The 20,476-nt window shown below is 39.9% G+C and overlaps 1 protein-coding gene across 2 annotated transcripts; it reads right to left on the reverse strand.

Annotated features, from left to right (window-relative positions):
• Window positions 1–12,866: 12,866 nt before the first annotated feature.
• Window positions 12,867–15,769, reverse strand: LOC146635061 (barrier-to-autointegration factor-like protein). Of its 2 annotated transcripts, none has more exons than XM_085345179.1 (4): window positions 15,572–15,769; window positions 14,823–14,941; window positions 13,628–13,754; window positions 12,867–13,096 (listed from the first exon to the last, which is right to left on the reverse strand). In XM_085345179.1, exons 3-4 carry the CDS (start codon window positions 13,751–13,753, stop codon window positions 12,950–12,952), a joined length of 273 nt encoding a protein of 90 aa, XP_085201305.1. In that variant the 5' UTR covers window position 13,754; window positions 14,823–14,941; window positions 15,572–15,769; the 3' UTR covers window positions 12,867–12,949. The 2 variants fall into 2 exon arrangements, with proteins under 2 accessions (XP_085201305.1, XP_085201296.1); XM_085345170.1 differs by having other exon boundaries at window positions 14,823–15,369.
• Window positions 15,770–20,476: the final 4,707 nt, after the last annotated feature.

The raw sequence follows: 20,476 nt of genomic DNA on the forward strand, positions 1-20,476 counted from the left end.
GTTTGGTTCAGAAGGACAGTGTTCTCCTCTAATTGTGGCAATGTTGTGAAGAATCACACATGCCACAATAATGTCACATGCCCTTTCTGGGGTGACCCTGAGTCTTTGCAGGCACTGGAACCGGGCCTTAAGCATTCCGATAGTCATTTCAATTCTGGCTCTTGTCCTGCAATAGCCAGATTATATCGCTGCTGTGGGCCCGGTTCAGGGTCAGAGTAAGGGGTAAGCAAATAGGGTAAACATGGATACCCCCTATCACCAAGCAAGTAGCCAGTGAACTCTCCTAAGACAGAAGGATACACTTCAGTTCAAATGTCCCTGAAGCAATTGGTCTTTATATATTTTAAAGTATTCTCAACTCACCATGTCCAAATTTTGTGCTCAGTGTACATTCACGGAATATTTGTGAGTCATGGACAGAGCCTGGCCACTTGGCTTCCACATTTGTGATAATGTTGGCAGCATCATATATGATCTTCACAGTGCAGAGAACACAAATTAGCATCCATTACTATAATGAAATAATTTGTTAGTTTGAAATGCTACAGGGAACTATGTACCTGCACATTCATGCTGTGGAAAGACTTCCTGTTCACATAGTCTCCTTCATTTACTGAAGGAGCAATGATTGGAATGTGAGTGCCATCTATACAGCCAATCACGCCTGGGAACCCTGAAAATAAATGTGAAATTTAAGTAGTAGTCCAAGTATCACCACATCATAAATTAAGTTTTGGTCATCCTGATACCTGCAATTTTGTGGCATCCCTCTTTGATAAATCTTGTGGGTCTATGACCGGGGAACACCACAGACGAGTACAGGAGACGTTTCAGTGCAACTGTAACATTCCTGACTGCCCGACAGACGGTAGCCTTGGAAACGTGCTCAGCGTCACCAATATTATACAGAAAGCTCCCGTTTGCAAAAAACCGAAGTGCAATACAAATAATATGTAATGAACTGGGAGCATGTCCGCGATGTGTCACATGCGTAATATATGGCCTGAGGATGTTATCCAAATAACTTATAGATTGTGCTGAGAAACGGTAACGTTCGCACAGAAAATCATCAGGAAATGATAAAATGTCCAAACGCGCTCTGATCACTCTCTCCCGGCGGAGAGCTCTGCGGAGAATTTGGGCTTCACGATCTACTGGCTCTTCAAGGAAGGGACACGCCATGTCCGACACTTCCTACTGTCAGGTTTCCGACAAAGAGGCGGAGACAGTCAGGGTTAGTTGTAGTAAACCTGCTAGGGGGCAGGTTAGCTTCACGGAGTGTGTCGTCATAGTGACTCACTCAGGCTTCATCTAAACTCGCTTTGTGAAACCGAAAACCCAGAGTTTTCGTTAACTCAGGGTATACTTACTCAGTTTTTCCACTAAACCGGCTTCCTGAAATAGGGCCCTGGTCATAACTTCTTACCTGAAGTTCAGTTCACACTCAGACCGACGGCGCTTCGGGTCTCTCTTCTTGCCTCCCCTTTCCCTCATCCACCTGCTGGCCTCCACCACTTGCTAATGTTATTGAATCTGTGGAAGCTCCATGATAGCCACCAGACGAAGTAACGAATAACGAGCCTATCTAAATCCCAGTAACGAGTAACGCGCTCCTGGTTTTGGTATAATAACTAGTTACCATAATAATAACGTAGTTACTGTAACGCGTTACTTAATAACGCGTTAGTCCCAACACTGGCCATAATACATTTCAAAATTAAAAACATTATTACTCTTCCACAACTTTTAGAACCAACATCATGATATCCCTTTGTAAACTCCATACATGCCCAGAGCTAGCTCATAAAATACATGATGTCAGTGAATTAATTAAAAATATTGGTATTTATTGCTGTCATGTCAAGGTGATTTTGGAATAATTGTGAAAAAAATTATAGCATTCAACAACACAGGACCTTAAATAATATGTATGTTATGTTAAATATCAACACTTCACCGAGTTCTTTTGATACCTCAGAGGCATCTGATGTAAGACACTGCTCTGTAGACCATTTCACACTTTTCTCTCACAAAATTACATCTAGAAGGGAGATGCGTCCTGCATGACACGGTGCCGCGAATCTCAAAATGGTGACACGCACTAACAGTTTTATTACCAGCTATCCCATTCTAGTCTAAACAGCAGTGTTTCACAGGCATTCAGTAGTCACACTGTACAGCGTACCCATAGAATATCGTCTATTAGCTGCAACACATCTTTTCTCAGCTCCGGCGAGGCTGTGACCTTGCCCTACTTCTCCTCTGGCCGTTTCCTGTTATCTCTACTTTTTGCAGCCAAGCATGGGCGAGAGTCTCCTGCAAACCTACTTCTAAGGGAGTGACACTATTTAATTGGTCAACTGTTTGAATCAAAGTTACATACAGCATTTCTTATACAGCTCAGAAGATATGGAAGGATCAATTATATGAGCCACCTCCAGAAAGATAATATAACAATGAAGGCAACAGTACAGCAATGTGAAGCAACTGCTATACAAATACTGCAAGCCTCAGGTTTGTGAACTATTATAGCAGAAAGAAAGCACTTGTATATCAATATATCCTAAGTCCATCCCTAACTTGACAATATTTCTAATAGTGTTTGAGACAGAGAACATTGTGCCATGTGTTCTACTCGAAAACCACCAATTCAATCATCAAATGGGTAAGACAATTTATAATTGAGGGATTTATTGTAGAAAGTCTATTTTGTATAATTGCTTTTTTTTTTTTTTTTTTTTTTTTATATTGATGTAGGTGGGCAAGAGGGTAAATTCCCCCTTAGCCTTCATGTCATTTGTTTTTGCTTGTTGTGTTTTTGCTTTTGAATATTTGAGGAACACATTATGCAACACCTATTAAGAGCAGATTAATCAATATAGTCATCTGAAATGAAGTGATGAAATAATTTGTTGTGTTTTCTGTTGTTTTTTTGAACACCCACAGATCCAGTGTGACAGCTGTTCCAGGTGGTTTCACACACAGTGCCTCCAGATGAATACAGAGCAGTTTGGGAACGTGCAGGCTGGAGAATGGGACTGCTCTCTGTGTGGAAAAGAAATACTTGTTTGAAATGAAGACGAATGTATGTTGTCAAGGCAAAAAAACATTTCTATTAACATTTTCTTTATTGTTTTTGAAGTCTTTGTGTCCTTATGAATAATGTGTATAATGTTGAATAATGTCATGTGTTTCTGTCAGAATGTGAGAAAAGGATGTAATTTTTTATACACTTTTTGGTACTTCGACATGGTGAATTAATAGATAGTCATTTATACATTTTCATTATTCTGCGTTTCAAACTGTAAATTAAGCTTTTTTTGGTTATATTTTTTATTACGTTCTTAGTACGTTTGATAAATTTTTGATAAGATTCTAAATAAATTCTGAAAGAATTCGGTATTTTTCAATACAGAATGTGCAAATATTTCTTATAATGATTTGGAAGGCAGCATTACATTAGTAAAGGCAAATATATCACATTAGAAAACCAAAAATGACAAACAATATCTTTCTGATGACTATTTTAATTGGACTTTTGATATAGAAGCAGAACGAAAGAATGTTAAAAGAAATTACTTTTAGCCGCTCTGAGCTGGGCATTGGGTTTTCGAAGCCATGGAACTCTAAGTTCCTGGTTGGGTTATGTATTTTTTAGTTATTATATTTTGTGATCCCTTCCTGTCTCCACAGTTATGTCTCCATGTGTAACTGCTGTGTTGTGTAAAGTTGATATGTTTTAGTACTAGAATATGTTTGTTACTTTGTTACTTTGTTTTATTTATGTTATCAATTATATTATTTTGATAGTGTCTCATCTCGTGGATGTTGTTTATTTTTCCTTTTCTCGTTGATAAGATTCTGTTAAGATGTTTTCCCTGGTGTTTCCCATCTCCCTAACCTGGCGTATATATGTGTCACGGTCCCGTGCCTCGCTGGCTGACTCCGTTTTGTTTTTGTTCTCTCTAGCCTCATTAAAAGGACATTGTGGTCCACTAAATTAAACGCTGAGGACAAATCCAGTAAAACTAAAACCGCTGAGCACCCTGAATCAGCGATTAAAAGGAGGTCATTGAATAGAATTAGAATAGAATTCAACTTTATTGTCATTGCACATGCACAGGTACAGGGCAACGAAATGCAGTTTGCATCCATCCAGAAGTGCTTTAGTGATATAGGTGTATTACAATATATATTAGCAATAGTATAGATATGTAAGTATATTACAGAAATGGGTCTATTATGTTATAATGTACACGGTATGAAGTATGTTGTGAATATTCTATAACTAAGTATGTACAGGCTGTAGTGAGTACAAGCTATGTACAGGCTATGAACAGGATATAAATATGAAAAACTATACAGAATATGAAATAAATAACTTTACAGAAATCTGAGATATACAGCTATACAGAAATGGGAACTACGCAAGTTGTAAACAGTTGTAGGATTAAAGATTATTGAATGTACAGAATGATTATTTACACAGAGCTATACAGTAGTGCAGTTAAGATAAGTGAGGGTGTAGATAGTTTCTACAGAGGCTATATAAAGTGCTAGTGGTTGTGAGTGGTGGTTCACTCCATGTTATTATTGTGTGTTTGAGGGTACAGTTGTCCATTGTGGGTGCAAGCTCCCCAGAACACGCTCTGAGAACACGCCCGGGGATGTCATCAGGGCCTGCAGCCTTGTGGACATTGATCCTGCTCAGCATCGCTCCTACATCGGTGGGGGAGAGAGTCAGAGGTTGGTGGTCTGGCGTCATGTCTGCTTTGGTTGTGGTTGTGGGGTTCCCTCGCTCAAAACGAGCATAAAAGTTGTTGAGCTCGTTGAGGAAGGAGACATCAGAGGATGCGGGGGAGGGTTTGGTGGTCCTGTAGTCTGTAATGGTCTGGAGTCCTTGCCACATGCGTCGGGGGTTGGAGTTGGAGAAGTGTTCTTCTACCTTCTTTTTGTAATGGTGTTTGGCTTTTTTGATGCCCTTCTTTAGATTAGCCCTGGCTGTGCTGTAGGCGTGTGCATCTCCTGACTCTCAGGAGAAGACTAGGAGCTATTCGCACCTAGATAGGCCTGCAGTTACAAAAGACCTCTTTTCTCTAGCATTTTAGCCAAGAAAGGAAGTTTGGAAATCGGCCTGTAGTTTGCAGGGTCATTTTGGTCAAGGCTACTTTTTTTTTTCAATTCAATTCAATTTTATTTATATAGCGCCAAATCACAACAAAAGTCGCCTCTAGGCACTTCATAGATACAGAGAAAGATCAGGTCTTTTTTAAGATCAGGTTGCACTACTGCATGTTTAAAAGTGCAACCCGAAAGTAATGATAAGTTCATTAAGGATAGAATACTAGGCCCAATTACATTAAAACCCTCCTTGATGATGCAAGATGGGAGGATGTCATGTACAGAGTTGGAATTTTTCAGATGCTCAATTATCCCTTTCAGAGTAGAGAGTGACACAGTGGCTCAAATTGCTGGAAGGACGAGGTACTGTCACGGCGAGTGAGAAGAGCCGTGTGGAAGAAATGAAGGAGGATCCAAGCGCAGGCAGTCGTGAGGGTGTGAAGGTGGTTTATTGAATAAATGGCAAAGGAAGAATGGCCAACGAAGACAAACTAAACTATACTGGAAAACAACTGAACTACAGCGTAGAAACCAGAACACGAACATGAAGGAGGGCGAGCAGAGGCAGACGATGGTAGACAGCAAGGAAACACACAGATGAAGCAGGGTGGAAAAACAGACGGACCAGCAACTACAAAGACAGAAGACGCGACTTAAATGCACACAGAGAAACACAGGGGAATTACACACAGGTGGTGGACACAGCTGGGAGTAATCAACAAGACGAGATAGAGGTAAAACTGAACAGACTCACATGAGACGCAGACCTTCACAATAAAACAGGAACAAGAAACCATCACACAAAGACGCAGACTCGACACTGAGAGACAGACAGAAAATGACACATGGAACTAAACTAAACCTGCAAAAACATGAAAACTCAAAATACTGGGTCAAACTGACCCAGAACCGTGACATTATATGTTCATTTTGTAATTCATTTTCAGTGCCTGTTTGTATTTTCACTGCAGTTATTTAATGTCTATTTAGTCATGTTAAACACTGCTTTGAGACACAGCTAAAGAAAGTTGAATAAAAATGGTGAGAAATGTTCTTTGTGATAACTTAAGAGCAGTTAACAAGGACCAGTCAATTTCGACCAGCAACACTAAAGTAAGGGGGTGGGGGATGCAGAAAACCAGAGGGTTTTAAACATCTTCCAGGCTCTGACCTCAGAGGAGGGACAAGAAAGAGAATCTTCTTCTGGTCAGCGATTTCCAGTTTTATTTCAAGTCTCACTAATTCAGTCAAGTTTTCATCAAAGATTGTTTGGTAGGTAGTAGATGGAGCCTAAATGCAAGATTCAGTAGAAAAAAAAAACATAAACCCAAGAGCAGCTTTAAAGCTGAAATCTCAAAGTACAAAACTACTGCAGGTCAAAGAATCTTAAACAACAGGAAACTCTTCCAGGAAACCAGATAAGCAGAAGGCAATGCAGCTCAAACAGAAAATCAAACATCTCAAAATGAAATTTAAGTCATGAACCCAAAAAACACACATAAACCTAAAGAACTCTTGAATGGAAGCGCACAACTAAGAGCATAAAATACCATGACAGGAACTCACATCAGGAATAAGAAAATAAAGACACATAAACACTAAGAAATAACTGAAAGCAAAATGTCAAGAAAGAATTAACAAACAAAAAAAGAAACATGATCCACGCTACAAAAACTGGAGTTTCCTGGAACACTTAATGCATGAGATCTGAGGATGTAGGAATTTTTTGTTTATATGATGTTTGTCTTTCCGGATGTGTGGAACCTTGATTAAGTAATTTTCTTCTTCCTGTTGTCGTGGTAACTGATAAACTGCTGGGGTGGTTTGGAAGTACTGAGGGGAGTTTTTGCTTTGCAGACATTTTGACCGCATGTGATGCCTGTTTTTATGAAAAATTACACAGTACTGTGCAAAAGTCTTGAGCCACCCCTAACTTCTTTGTCTCCTTGGAATCAAATCACAACACTTTTTCTTTTCAAATTAAAATCTTAAGAAACAGCAGAAGCTTTCTGAAGCTTCTCTTTGGATACTGGCTGCTTTTTCACTCAGTTTCAGTCCTTGTAGCTGACAGAGGAATTTGTTTCAAATATAAAAATACTCCAAACTCAAAGGATCAAGCATCTTTAGACACTTTAATGCTAGCAGCCTGTCACTAAAACACAGTTCCTCTTTTTTTGGTTGAATCTATGAAAAATGTCAAAGATAACAAAATTTAACAGTCACAATTGTGTTGTTCAATGATTTGTGCACAACAACAACAATGGGACCTCTCTCATCCATCAGTCACCATGTGGAAGCAGAAATTTGATTAAACACAGGAGAAAGCGGAACTCTAAGGGAACAAATTTTTTTCTGTAAAGTGAACTAAAAAGTGTTCGCAGAGAGCTGGGGAAGTCACTCTCAGAACATCAGGGCGAGGATTAACCACTGAGTTAAAGGTTTTAAATAACATACGAGGATTATGACTATTAGCTGTAATAATAGCCGACATAAAAGCTGCTTTAGCCATCTTAACAGATTCCTGATAGCTCAAACGGCTCATACGTAGGATGTCAAAGGACACTTGAAGCTTATCTTTCTTCCACTTCCTCTCGGCTTGGCAACAGGCGCGTCGTAGGGCTCGTGTAGAGTCATTTAGCCAGGGTTGTGAGCAGGTTCTTGTTTCACCTTAACTGGAGCCACAGTGTCCAGTATGGAGGAGCATGTGGAGAGAAAATAGTTAGTAAGTTCCACGGCAGTAAAATGTAGCAAAGAGCAAATACAAATACAGAAGAGCAAATATTTGTGACAGGATTTAATCAGCTCATGGTTTTAGTTTAGACACAGCTGAACACTTTCAGGTCAGTGTTACAGTAAGTAAAGCTTATTTCTGTTGTGCTTGTTAAGACCAAGAACAGTCATTAAGCTTTACAGTAATTTAAAAAAAAAAAAAAAAGCCAGCAGCACAAAGCAAAATGAACACATGACACAAACAAGACCATAAAGATAAGAACCAAGACGTTAAGTCTGAAGCTGACAGGGAGCCAAAGAAGAAGCTTTGAAAGCTTCATGAGAATGAGTTAAAAACCTTGCAGCAGCATTTTGGACAGAATTGTTTTAGTCAAACAAGAAAACCGTTAAAAATCACTTTGAGAGCACATGAAAGCACAGACGAGCATCTTCTGAGACACAGCAGCTTCAAATTGTTCTCATTTGATGCTGCCGATGTAGTTTAGCCTGAGTTTCCTGCCCATGTGTTTGCTGTCACTGTTATGAATCCTGCTGTAATCAGTCTTCTACAAGCAAACAGAAGCAAAGGCTGTCTGTTCAGTCAGTGAAACACCAAACACAGATCAAATGAATCAAATCCATGAGCCACAAAGAGGAAACAGTGAAGCAAACACAGACATGGAGGCACAGAAACATTAAGAAAACCAAAGGATCACCACAGAGAGAAGAACATAATAGAATCAAAATGAAACTGGAAACATTCAGAAAAGCAATGACATCAAAGTGTTCCTCACACTTTGTGTTTTAGGGATTTGTTATATTAAGAAAAAAAAACGATCTTAAAACCTGCTCAGAACTAAGTCTGGATTTTGGTCTTCCAGATAAGTCCAGGACACTCAGACACAGGTCAGGCTTCACTGTATCTGAAAGGAGGTGTTTAGAGATTCAACCAGCTCTGATTGCAAAATCCCTGAAAATCCCTGAAATGTCAATGCATTTCAGGCAGTTTGTCCAAAGTTTGTCCATTCTGCGCTCCAAATGTGTTGATTGCATTAAAAAATGTAATCACATTAATTGTGATGACAGCATTAAGGCGTTAACGTTGACAGCCCAACAACAAACACAAAAACAGAAGACATTATGATATAGACTTATAATTTGTACCAATGTTTTTTTCTCAATTCTATCACACACATATACGTGAAAAGTGAGCAGGAGGGCCCTCGGTGCACCTGACTGCTGCTGCTGCTGTGCTAAAGTCTCACATGCAAGTTGTCGAGAGGGGAGGGGGCAGGCTCCTTCCAAATAGTGCATATTTCATCCATAATGTTGTCAATCCAAGCCCATTATGTGTTAATGATTTTTCCTGGGTTGTGTGAAATAACATTCATTAGTAGGGCCAGGACTCCACAGTCTATTTACACCTACAGGCCAGTGGACACTCTTTCAGTCATGAGGACGTACACATCCTGGACAGGGAGGAACGCTGCAGAGGGAGTGTTCTCCCAGTGCACAAAACAGGACCGCCCCTATTTCCGAGGTTATTAAATGCACGACAAACCGCAGAGTCCGAGTGAGCAGCTGAAAGTCAGATCTGTTCTTCAAAGCAGACTTTCAGCTTTATTTCAAGCTTAAATGTTGATGTCTGATGTAGTCAGTATTTAAATTCGGGCTCTGTTGTTGACTGAAAACTCCGACAGACTCAGACATTTAGAACAAAGTAAGAGTCGGATCAGCACAAATACTGACACAGAGATGGCTGCTGGCACTGCGCTGCTCTGCTGCACTTTGCTGTTTGTCCTTGTCTTCGTCTCTGCAGGTGAGATTGAACTAAACTGAGTTTCACTCTGAGATAACAAGAAGTACAGGAGGATTATTTTCATCTGGATTCAGTTTGTCTGTGTGTGTGAAGGAGACAGGAGGCTGGGTGGACACTTAACATCTGTAATCCAGCTGTGACAGAGACAAAGAAGTGTAATGTGTGTGTCAGTGTGATTCATTGATTGATGCATTGAGTTTTTCCTTTCCAGTCACCTTTCTCACTCACTATGTGTTAATAGACCTCTCTGCATTGAATCATATCTGTTATTAACCTCTGTCTCTCTTCCACAGCATGTCTTTATTCTGTTTTCCTTCTTTCACCCCAACAGTCGCAGCAGATGGCCGCCCCTCCCTGAGCCTGGTTCTGCCGGAGGTTTCTTCCTGTTAAAAGGGAGTTTTTCCTTCCCACTGTCCCACAGTGCTTGCTCATAGGGGGTCATATGATTGTTGGGTTTTCTCTGTATCTATTATTGTACGATCTACTGTGCAATATAAAGCGCCTTGAGGCGACTGTGGTTGTGTAATATTTTTCAATGGTTGTACAAAATTTAAAAAAAAACAGCAGGTGTATTGTATATGTTTACAAAATGTGTGCACAAGTTTTCAAAATCTACAATTTATATTTGCATTTCAAGTTATAAAAATATAAACTACTAGGATTTTAAGTTTTTTGTGTGATTTTAGATCAGTAATATTATGTATGTCAATGAAAAAAACAGCCAAATTCAGACACGTGAGGTTGAGCTGAAAAAGAAAAGAATGATACCAGACAAGGCAAGTGGAAAAAAATAAAATGAAACAATTTGAAGGTGACATCCAAATGTAAAATCAAAGGGAGTCAAAAATGGCCGGTTATATTTTGGACCTCTGAGGGTTAATCCAAGAAATCATGAAAAATTAGGTTTAAATTTTTGTTCATGACAGTGCAGATTTCTGACATTTTGTGTAATTTAAGCCTGTAACAATTTCATTATTTTTATTATTATTTTTTTTAACAAAAACAGTGTGAAACTTTAGTTAAAGTTGTGTTTGTAGATGAACCACCTCTGGGTGTAGCTTTCTGGATTTTGTTCTTTTTGGGCTACATATTTATTATACAGGCTATACAGTACATAAGATCAAAATTTGCATGTTTTATGTAACTAAAGTTTTTAATTATGTGAGCTACAGAAAATAATTAAGTTATAGACTGTATTTATATCAAAAAGGTGTATACTTACTGCATTTGAATAATTTTAAACATATGTAACCACCTGCGTGTGTGTTTGGAAAAAAAAGGCTTTGATTTTGCCACCCAATTTGAATTCTTTGCCACCCTAAGAAAATTTCTCTAGATCCGCACTTGGTGTCCACTCCCCTCCCTGGACTTAATTGCTAATTATTTTTTTTGGCTCATGAGCAATATCTTTGATAGGTGCAATATTTTGGTCTCTGTGAAATTACCATCTCCACCCTAAATGACCATAGCCCCTCCACCCTTATTTATTATATTTTATAATTGCCCTCGTATACAGACCCACAATGTTTCTGTTTCAGTGTTTCTTACGCATACACAGTCTATATAGTTTCACTCACATATATGTATACATATATATTGCTTTTTATTTTATTTTATCCCCCCCGTTGTATATTGTCTTCCCTTCTTGCCTTTGCACGTTTGTGGCCAGCTACCCAATTTCGCTGTGCAGGAAATTGCACAATGACAATAAAAAGCTCTAAGTCTGTAGTCGCGTCGAAATTCATGGGCTGCATCCTTCTGAGGACGCATTTGTAGGTCGATTATGTCACAGCAACGTGACAAAGGCTGTCCAAATTCGTAGACTCCTCCGAATGCAGCCGACAAATGCGTCCTCCTTTTCCCCGAATTTGAAGGATGGGTCGGGTGTGTCCTTCGTGGCCTACCATATCCCAGAATTCATAGCGCAACCCAGCCAATTCCAGTTTTCAACAATGGCGGCCGCTACCAAATTTTTAATATTACTCTTATTACTCTTTCTGGGTCACAAAATAAACTATTAACATATTTTCAGACGAGAATGTAGCTGTGTAAACTTCAAATATCTGCTCGGTTTATCAAGATATCACATATTTGTTAAAGTGCTCTGTTTTCGGAGATGTTTGTTACCCACCAGACCGATAGCTAGCCAGGAGCTCGAGGGTCACTAAAGCCCCCGAGAACTGCAAAAGACCACAGATCATCGCGGCTTTCACTACTCAGGTTAAACGTAATATATATGTCACTTAGACAACCTAAAAATGTTATTGTTGGGCTTTTTTCAGTGTTTTATTTGTTCGTGAGTAAATCGGTTTGGTTGAGATTAAAGTTATTAGATTCGATAAAATAAAACGTTATTAATCCCCCGGGTGGTTTGCACAGCTGAATAAACGTCAAACAGAAAACTGATTAAACAGAAGAGTGAGATGGTCGAGAATTTACACCAGTGTCCTGTTATATTTTAGATAGCAAGGAGCAGACGGCTGACTTTATTAAACTCCACCGAGACATCGGTGATGCTAATCAGAAGGCTAGACCATCCAATTTCACAGCCATTTACTTCCAGCCTGCCCGACCTTCTGAGGACCCGGCCCATGTAGGCCGCGAAGGCTGGGTCCTCAGGAGGATGCAGCCCATGAATTTGGACATGACCTCTAAGTGTAAGTCTCACTTACTGCTCTTGCACTTCTGGTTAGTTGCAAACTGTATTTCATTACCCTGTATTTATACATGTGTAATGACGATAAAGTTAAATCCTAATCCTACAAGGACACAGGAAGTACTGTGGTAAACACTTCCACCTATTGGTGAGAAATGTAGTTCAATTTTCACTTTCTGATCACAAACTGAACTTCTTTAAAGTCTTCCTCCTCCATCTCCAGTCAAGCGATCAGTAACATTAATTATGATCAAACACACACACAAACTCTGCACCATTTCTGTCCACGGGCAGGAATGATAACTTTTGCTTTATGAAACAGTCTAAATCTGTGAACTTTATCGAACACAGAGCTTCCTAAACTATGATTGTCATTTATTACCTCTCAGCATCTATCTGCAGTACCAAAAACGGCCACAGGGGAGTGGCGCTTCACCAGACGTGAGTCGCATCATCTTGCAGGGGTCTGTTAGACTGAGCCAGTGCCAGCGAGTCATTAAAAACAAAGTTTTTAACAAACACAGATCCACTCACTGAGTCACAGACACAAACGAAGCTCCGGCACACAAACTTTTATTTATGTTTTATTCATGCTCAGCACATGATCAGCTGAGAGGTGCCTCTCAGGTAAAGGGGGCGGGTCCTCACAGATTGTTGTCTGTCCACTCCTTCATAGCCTGGGTGCAGGCGTTGGCCTGGTGACCGTTCGCTCCACTGCTGCGTTTGACCCATTGATTGAAGCTCTGCGGGTTTTGGTTATGTACCAGGTACTGACCGAGGAGGCCAGAGGCCTAAAAACAAAGACAAGACAAAACTGAATACATGAGAGAGAAATAAGTGCAAACAGGAGCAGGATATGACCGATGTGAGGCACAAAGGAGGCATTTCAGAGGAAAGTGAAACCTATGACAAAGTTCACGAAGCAGGAAAACAAAACCTAAAGTCTGACACACAGAAAATACCACACATGAACAAACACATCAGCTCCTCTGACAGCTTCAGGAGAGAGTTCAGGAATTCACATGATTATATATTTACAACAGGGATAAAAACAAAGAATAGCAAAAATCAAGTTAAAAACAGTAAAAGTCAGACTGACATTGTGTGAGAGACAATGCAGGTTCAAACTGCATTTATAAATATGTACGCTATAAATGTAAGAAAAACACAGCATGAAGGTGAAATGCAGAAATCTGTTTGGGATCAGGTGACAGGTGCGCTCCCCTGTCACAGGCGTTTATAGTTCGTTAAAGTCGTTCGTTAAAGTCGTTCATGTCCAAAAACCAAATTCTGCTTTTTGTGTGTGTGGGTGTTTTGCGCACCTTGCTGATGCCCTCCCTGTTCAGCTCCCTCCCCAGAGTAGGTCCGATTCCTGGCACCGCCGTCACCGGTTTCCCTGCCATGGGCTCGCTGACAAAGTTTCGGTGCTTCTGAGTGTTGCTTGACATCCTGAGAAGAAAACAGTTTCATTAACGCCTGTCTGAGAATCGCTGCCGCAGATTTATAACATGAGACAGCTCAGCTCCATCCATCCACATCATCATCATCACTATCATTTTTATTATTACTATTATTGCAATTATTATTATGGAACTCTGAGTCCTGTTCCTGCATTTCATGATGCAGATTTCACTGAGCTCTTCACACCCGAGAATCCACGGCTTTGATTATTTAATTAATGAAACAATCAAAAGCTGTTTTAAGGAGGTCAGAGATGAGGAGTTTAAATATCTCAGGGTCAGGTTCACGAGTGAGGGGAGTGAGATTTACAGACTGATTGGGGCAATCCCCACCCTCAGCTATGGTCCCTGAAGTGTGGCTGGGCTCGGCCTTAGAGATGAGGTCAGGACTTGACAGAGCCTCCCTGAGGGAGACAGCCTGGCGGGTTCAGCTTGTTGTTATAGCTGGAGGAAAAGCCCAGGTATGAGAGTGCTAACCTGGTTTGATCGAGCATCCAAAAATGGATTTTGGACCTCATCTTTGGCCCTTTGCCCTCACTCCAAAATGGACACAGCAGATGGCCACCTCTCCAAATCACAGATACTCCATGAAATATACTTCAAAGTACATAAAGTGCTGCCTTGACTTAAGAGTTTTTGAGCTGAGAGCTAAAGTTCAGATATCCCACCGCTAACCGGTCCAGCGAACGCGGCTCACAGGTCTTTTGCGGGACAGAGCAAAGAAGCGGTGATGATGTACACTGAACGATCGATATACACGAACAAAGTGTGCTCGACTTGGTGAAGCACTCGAAGCGAGGCACCTCCGCCTGCATCTACATGTAGCAAAGCAATTACGGTGTTTTGAGTCCGAGACCGTTTTTACTCGGGAACATTAATGTGACACACGGGTAGTTTGATTTAGGAGCTCCGTCAAGGGACAGATGAAAGTCGTAGGTCAAAGCATGGCTTTGAGCATCAACAATATTTAAACTACGAAAGGAAAAAGAAGTCAAGAGTTAAAATGCTTCAAAATGAATGTTCAAGTTATCATGTTCTATTTCAGGTGCAAACGAACCTGTTTCAAAGTGATTGCAGATATTGTCCTCGTGAAATTCACCTGCTGTTGTAGCAGATGTGAAATGGTCGACTGCGTTGTGACAACAGACACGGACTGGCTGGAAACAGGGTTTATTCCTATAAAACAGAGTGCAGCAGCAAAATCAGTGTCACACAGCGGCAGCAGGCTTCTCCTCACCCCAGTGTGGAGTCCGTACAGCTCTGCTTGCATCATATAAAAGAAAATACAACTTATCAAAATAATAATTTTCACAACCGCCACTTCAAAATCAAATATTACAGTGGGGTAAAACAGAGACAATTATGGAATCACTAACAATAACGTATAACATTCAAATTCCCATTAAAATAGGTCAATTGCATAATACATATTCAAACAACTTTTTAACTCTTCCCAACATGGCTGAAGATACTGCTCAGAGCACAGCCTCGGGACATGAGCTCATTATACACATAAAACAAAAACTACACATTTACACATACCTATAAAACAGAGTGCAGCAGCAAAATCAGTGTCACACAGCGGCAGCAGGCTTCTCCTCACCCTGTTTAACACAAGTCAGTTCCACACAAACGGATGATACAACAGATAAAGCGCAGTTCCAAATATCATTTTTCTCACTCAAAGCGATTGAAAACACTTTGAGAGCTTTTAACCCTAGGAGCCAATACTTAACAAAGACAAATACACCGAATTTTTATGGATAATTTAGTACAGGGAGAAGAGCTACAGAAAGCGTGCCTCACCAGTGTGGAGTCCGTACAGCTCTGGCTAGGAAACCCCACACCCGCAATGTGGCCGCAGGTGGCGTTACACTGATTAATGTCCCACTTCAACAATAACACACGGAACCTTAGTTCCACAAAAATAAAGTTCACACAATAAAAAAGTATAACCTATGTACAATACAGTTTTGAGAATGTTCACAATTCGTACATTATATCTCAGCTACACTGTCACAGATATCCGTGTGCTCACCCCAAAACAGGAAGCGACAAGAAAATGAGGATGAATTTAAGAACTTTAACAACAGCCTCCCCTCTGTGGGAGGAGCTAAAAGAGGCGGTGTGTGCAGCTCATCGCAGCTGCGTGTAACTGTTTCCAGAAAGCGTCAGACCTCTGAGCAGGGGCGGTCCTGGCCTGTTTGGTGCCCTGGGCGAACACTCCCTCGCCCCCCCCCCCCCCCCCACAACAAACATAATATAATATACATTAATATATGTTATTGTGAAAACTGTTGTCGGAACCATACTGAATTTAACCAGATAAATATTTAAGATAAGATTTATTGATCCCCTAGCGGGACAATTTGTGCATTACCTCAGATAGCAGAAGAAGAATACAAAAAATACAAATACATCAAATACAAAATAAGTATGATAAGTGTAATGGTCCTGGGTCATTTGACCCAGCGTTTTGTGTTTAGTATTAGTATTATTATTATTATCTTATGTTCTTAGGGTTTTGGTTCTCTGTGCCTTCCTTGTGTTATGTCTAGTGTTTTTGGTTCTATGTTCATGTTTTCAGGTTTGCTTCCTCCCAGTCTAATTAGATTCAGCTGTGTCTTCCTCCTGTGTGCCTAACCCTTTTCCCCCTCTGTGGCTGTGTCCCAATCCAGCGACTGCACGCTTCGTAGTACGCGTAGTTCACGGACTACATACAGCAGGTACTACGAAGTACAAGAAGTGCGGAAGTGAGAGGCTTGTGAAATGGGACGGTCTGGCCTTCGTTGTGCTGCTCAGGTTGCCTAGAAACAATAATACTAGCCGCGAGAAACGTTTCATACAGCATTGTCTGACAAAAAGGATGGAGAAAAAAAAATTTTTTTTGTTCATTAATTTTTTTATGAGATCACTTTGATTTGTTGAGTGTCTGAGGCTGAGACCACAGGACTGTAAAACATGATTGTTGGGCTTCATTTCTGTACTGAAAAGCCATTTCAAGATTAGTTAGTAAATAACAATTAGCTGATGTTGTTCATGAGACTAAAGTCATTTCACTGTGGTAATGTAAATATAATAGGGCCAAAATTATAGTTATTGTCAGATTATTATGATATATTACAGCAGTGAGCTTGAACTCTGTGTCATTCACTGAACTTCAGTAAAGATTCAAGTTGCATTTATTCAAATTTCCTATCACCTTAAATCTTCACTCAAAGACATCTTTGACAGTGTATATTTAGATGTGTTATATATAAGAGACAAATATTGTTCGTTTAATATGTTGGCATTACTAAATGTGGATCAATGCTTACATATATGTGTAAAAAGAAAATACAGGGAGTGCAGAATTATTAGGCAAATGAGTATTTTGTCCACATCATCCTCATCAGTGTCTGGGAGGCTGTGGTTGCTGCTGCACGCAATGTTGATGGTGAACAGATCAAAACACTGACAGAATCCATGGATGGCAAGCTTTTGAGTGTCCTTGCAAAGAAAGGTGGCTATATTGGTCGCTGATTTGTTTTTGTTTTGTTTTTGAATGTCAGAAATGTATATTTGTGAATGTGGAGATGTTATATTGGTGTCACTGGTAAAAATAAATAATTGAAATGGGTATATATTTGTTTTTTGTTAAGTTGTCTAATAATGATGGAACTCTTAAATGAGCTGATCAGTTGCTTCTGATTGTTCCTAATAGCAGACTAAAACATAGAGGAGACCAGGCCTCTGTGATTGCTGCACCTAAACTTTGGGCCAGTCTGACTCTTGAAATTAGGGTCTCTCCAACACTCAACATTTCTAAATCCTGTCTGAAAACACATCTTTACTGACTAGCTTTTAATTGTAAATGAGGTTTTGTTTTGTTATCATTGTGTCTTTGTTTTACTTTTTATTTTGTACAGCACTTTGGTCAACCTGTGTTGTTTTTATTTGTGCTTGTGAATAAATTGATCAATTGCTCTTACAACGCTGTGATAGCAGCCATTCACCAACTCTCTGTGAGTGGTACAATTTGCATATTAATGATCAGAAACTGACCTTCCAGGCCATTGCTCATTCAGTGAGCTGGTTTCAGTCATTGTACAGATCTACTGTTTTTAAGGTTGGAGAAACCTGCAGTCAGCTGAGACTGAAGAAGTCACTTGGATGAGTGACAAAAAGTTTCTCCCACAAAAAATGAACACAAAGTGGAACATTTCAAACATACAGATGTCTACTCAGCAACTTGCTAGTAGCCGTGTTGCTAAATGAAGCAGCCACATTATTTAACAATATATTAGCTTCAACAGTGCTTAAACAATGGAAAAAACACAAACTTTGTCCAAAAACCTCTCATGTTTAGCTGTTTCCCTCTTTTTCTTTGGTCATTTTAGCCTTTTTGGCCAGGGTGAAGGGAGTATCTGCCATCAAACAAGAAGACAGCTGCATGTAACTATGATGATGTTTGCTAGTTCACCTTACATGCATTAATGTAATAACGTGGTTAGCCTACTCAATGTATATTACACATGAATAACATTAAGCTACTCACCCAGAGACGAACGGCTGCTGTTGCATCATCATCCTCATCATTTCTGCTACACTGGCAGGGCTAGGGGCCAGGACTCTCCTCTTCGGGTTTTTGGGGATGTTGCTAAATCCGGGTCCGATAACAGGCAACCCACCCGCAGTAGATGTGCTCGGTGTGAGGTCTCGCAGCACGCTATCAAATACGGTGCATTTCTCGGCTTTTAAAAAAAAAACCCGCTATGCGTCGCCAGGTGTTTCATCGGATTTGAGGTGTTACCTCCTTTGACAGTATCACAGTATCAGCTTAAAGCACTTGTTGCAGGCTGCTGAGTTTGCATATTTTGCTGTGAAGTACAGCCAGACTTTGACCGCTTCACCTTGGGCATTTTTAATCTGTAGCTCTGCTCTAAAAGAACGTACGTACCTGGGCCCGCCTACTATCCTCAGAAACGTAAAATGATTGGCTAGAAGTGTATCACAGCTCAGGAAAAAAAAGCACCGAAATAAAGCACCGAAATGTGCGCTGCTTTTCGGTCTGGTTACTACCGTTTATGTCAGAACCGGTGCCATCATGGCACCGGACACCGGTACCCATCCCTATTGTCATGTTGTCTGATTTAAAGGACATGAAGAGAGCGGAACAACACAGTTTATTTCTTCAATACGATGTCACAATGATGCCATAAAGTGTCACAAAATCACACACTGCATGAAAACATCTTGAAATCTGAAGTTTTACAGGTTATAAAAGCCAAAGATTTCCAGTTCTGCTCCAATCATGTGGGTAAATATAATAAATACAAAGGTCAAAGGTCAGGGTCACGTGAGGACAAAGCTTTAGTTTCCATCTCCAAACATTAAAACAATATATTAGTCATTGGAGGACATGAACACTCTTTGTTTGAGCTTTTTAAAATATTATTTTTTCAGTGCAACATTATGTGACTTCACATTGACATAAAGATGAATATACTGCACTAGATTTACATATTAACACTGCTGACATCAGCACATGATCTATAAAACCTGATGATGTCATCAGGCTGACGTCAGCATGATGTCATAAAGACATCATGAAACATCAGTAGTAGAGCCCTCTTGTTATCTCCTGTAGTCTGAGTGTAGCCATTATAACAGTGAGACAGCACTGCCACCATGAGGTCAAACTGGAGCATTGCAGGTAATAATTCTCGGCCTGAACACTGTTGGAACATCAGATTTGGTTTTATCAGAGTTAAAGGCAGTAATTAGGCTCCAACCTTGTGCAGAGGCTACACCTGATGTTAATAAAAGTCTTTCTATGCAGCCTTGAATAAATATCTGTGTAATATCAGCGCTTTATGCTCGAGTAGAAAAGCAATTAAAGTGGTCCATTTACCATATTTAATGATTTGGGGATGAGACAAACTCCAGGCCTGAACCAGCTAAATGACACTATTTGACTTTTTTATTATCACAGTAGATACCAAACATACGTTTGTACCAAAACTGAATTCAGTTAGCTGTTAGCTTGCTTTTCGTGTAATACGTACTATTGGTCATTTTTATGAGTCCCATGATTTCTAATCAGTTGGGAAAAGGACAAAGATGGCAGTCAGTGGACATAGTGGATTAATGAGCTAAAGACACGATTTATAGGTTTCATGGTCTGACTGTGTGGATGCTGAGGGTGTAGCTGTCTGATTTTCTGATTTTTCTGATTGTCTGTCACAGTCGACATTTTGTTGGAGATGATGTATTTGAATGTGAAATTACTTTAAAATTTTGACAAATTTGACAAAATATAGTTTAACATGAATTTTTGAATCCATGTTCACAGACTGTGTCTCGTCAGATTACAAATTTAAATTAATAGTTGAGAGCAGTGAGTTCAGTTAAGTCCACGTATAGAGTATTTAAGTCGGATGGACTGAGAAATCTCAGTGTGGACCATGATATTGATTTTTATTAACAGAAGCTCTGTAATTATAATCAATGTTTTCTTCTAATCTTTGTGTTTATTTTATTTTGAACATTAGCATGCATTCTACAAATGTATTTCCCAATTGAAATAAAATCAAGTGGATTGGTGTTTATTTTCAGTTTTAGGCCACAAACTGGTTAATAACCAAAGTGAACACAGTGATGTCTTACACTATAAAGTTTGTGAGGTGAACCGCCCTAAAAATCTCAGAGGAGCTTCTGGCTCAGTCTTAA

This window comes from Diplotaxodon limnothrissa, linkage group LG3 (genome assembly GCF_057381915.1).
Source record: "Diplotaxodon limnothrissa isolate DT_005_m linkage group LG3, D_limnothrissa_male_GT1.1, whole genome shotgun sequence".
Classification (NCBI taxonomy): domain Eukaryota; kingdom Metazoa; phylum Chordata; class Actinopteri; order Cichliformes; family Cichlidae; genus Diplotaxodon; species Diplotaxodon limnothrissa.

Excerpts from the sequence above, each read along its gene's own strand:
- LOC146635061 (XM_085345179.1), bottom strand. The coding sequence starts at position 13,753 with ATGTCAAGCAACACTCAGAAGCACCGAAACTTTGTCAGCGAGCCCATG. Across the intron at positions 13,097-13,627 it reads ACAGGGAGGGCATCAGCAAG|GCCTCTGGCCTCCTCGGTCA; the intron begins GTGCGCAAAACA and ends CTTTGTTTTTAG.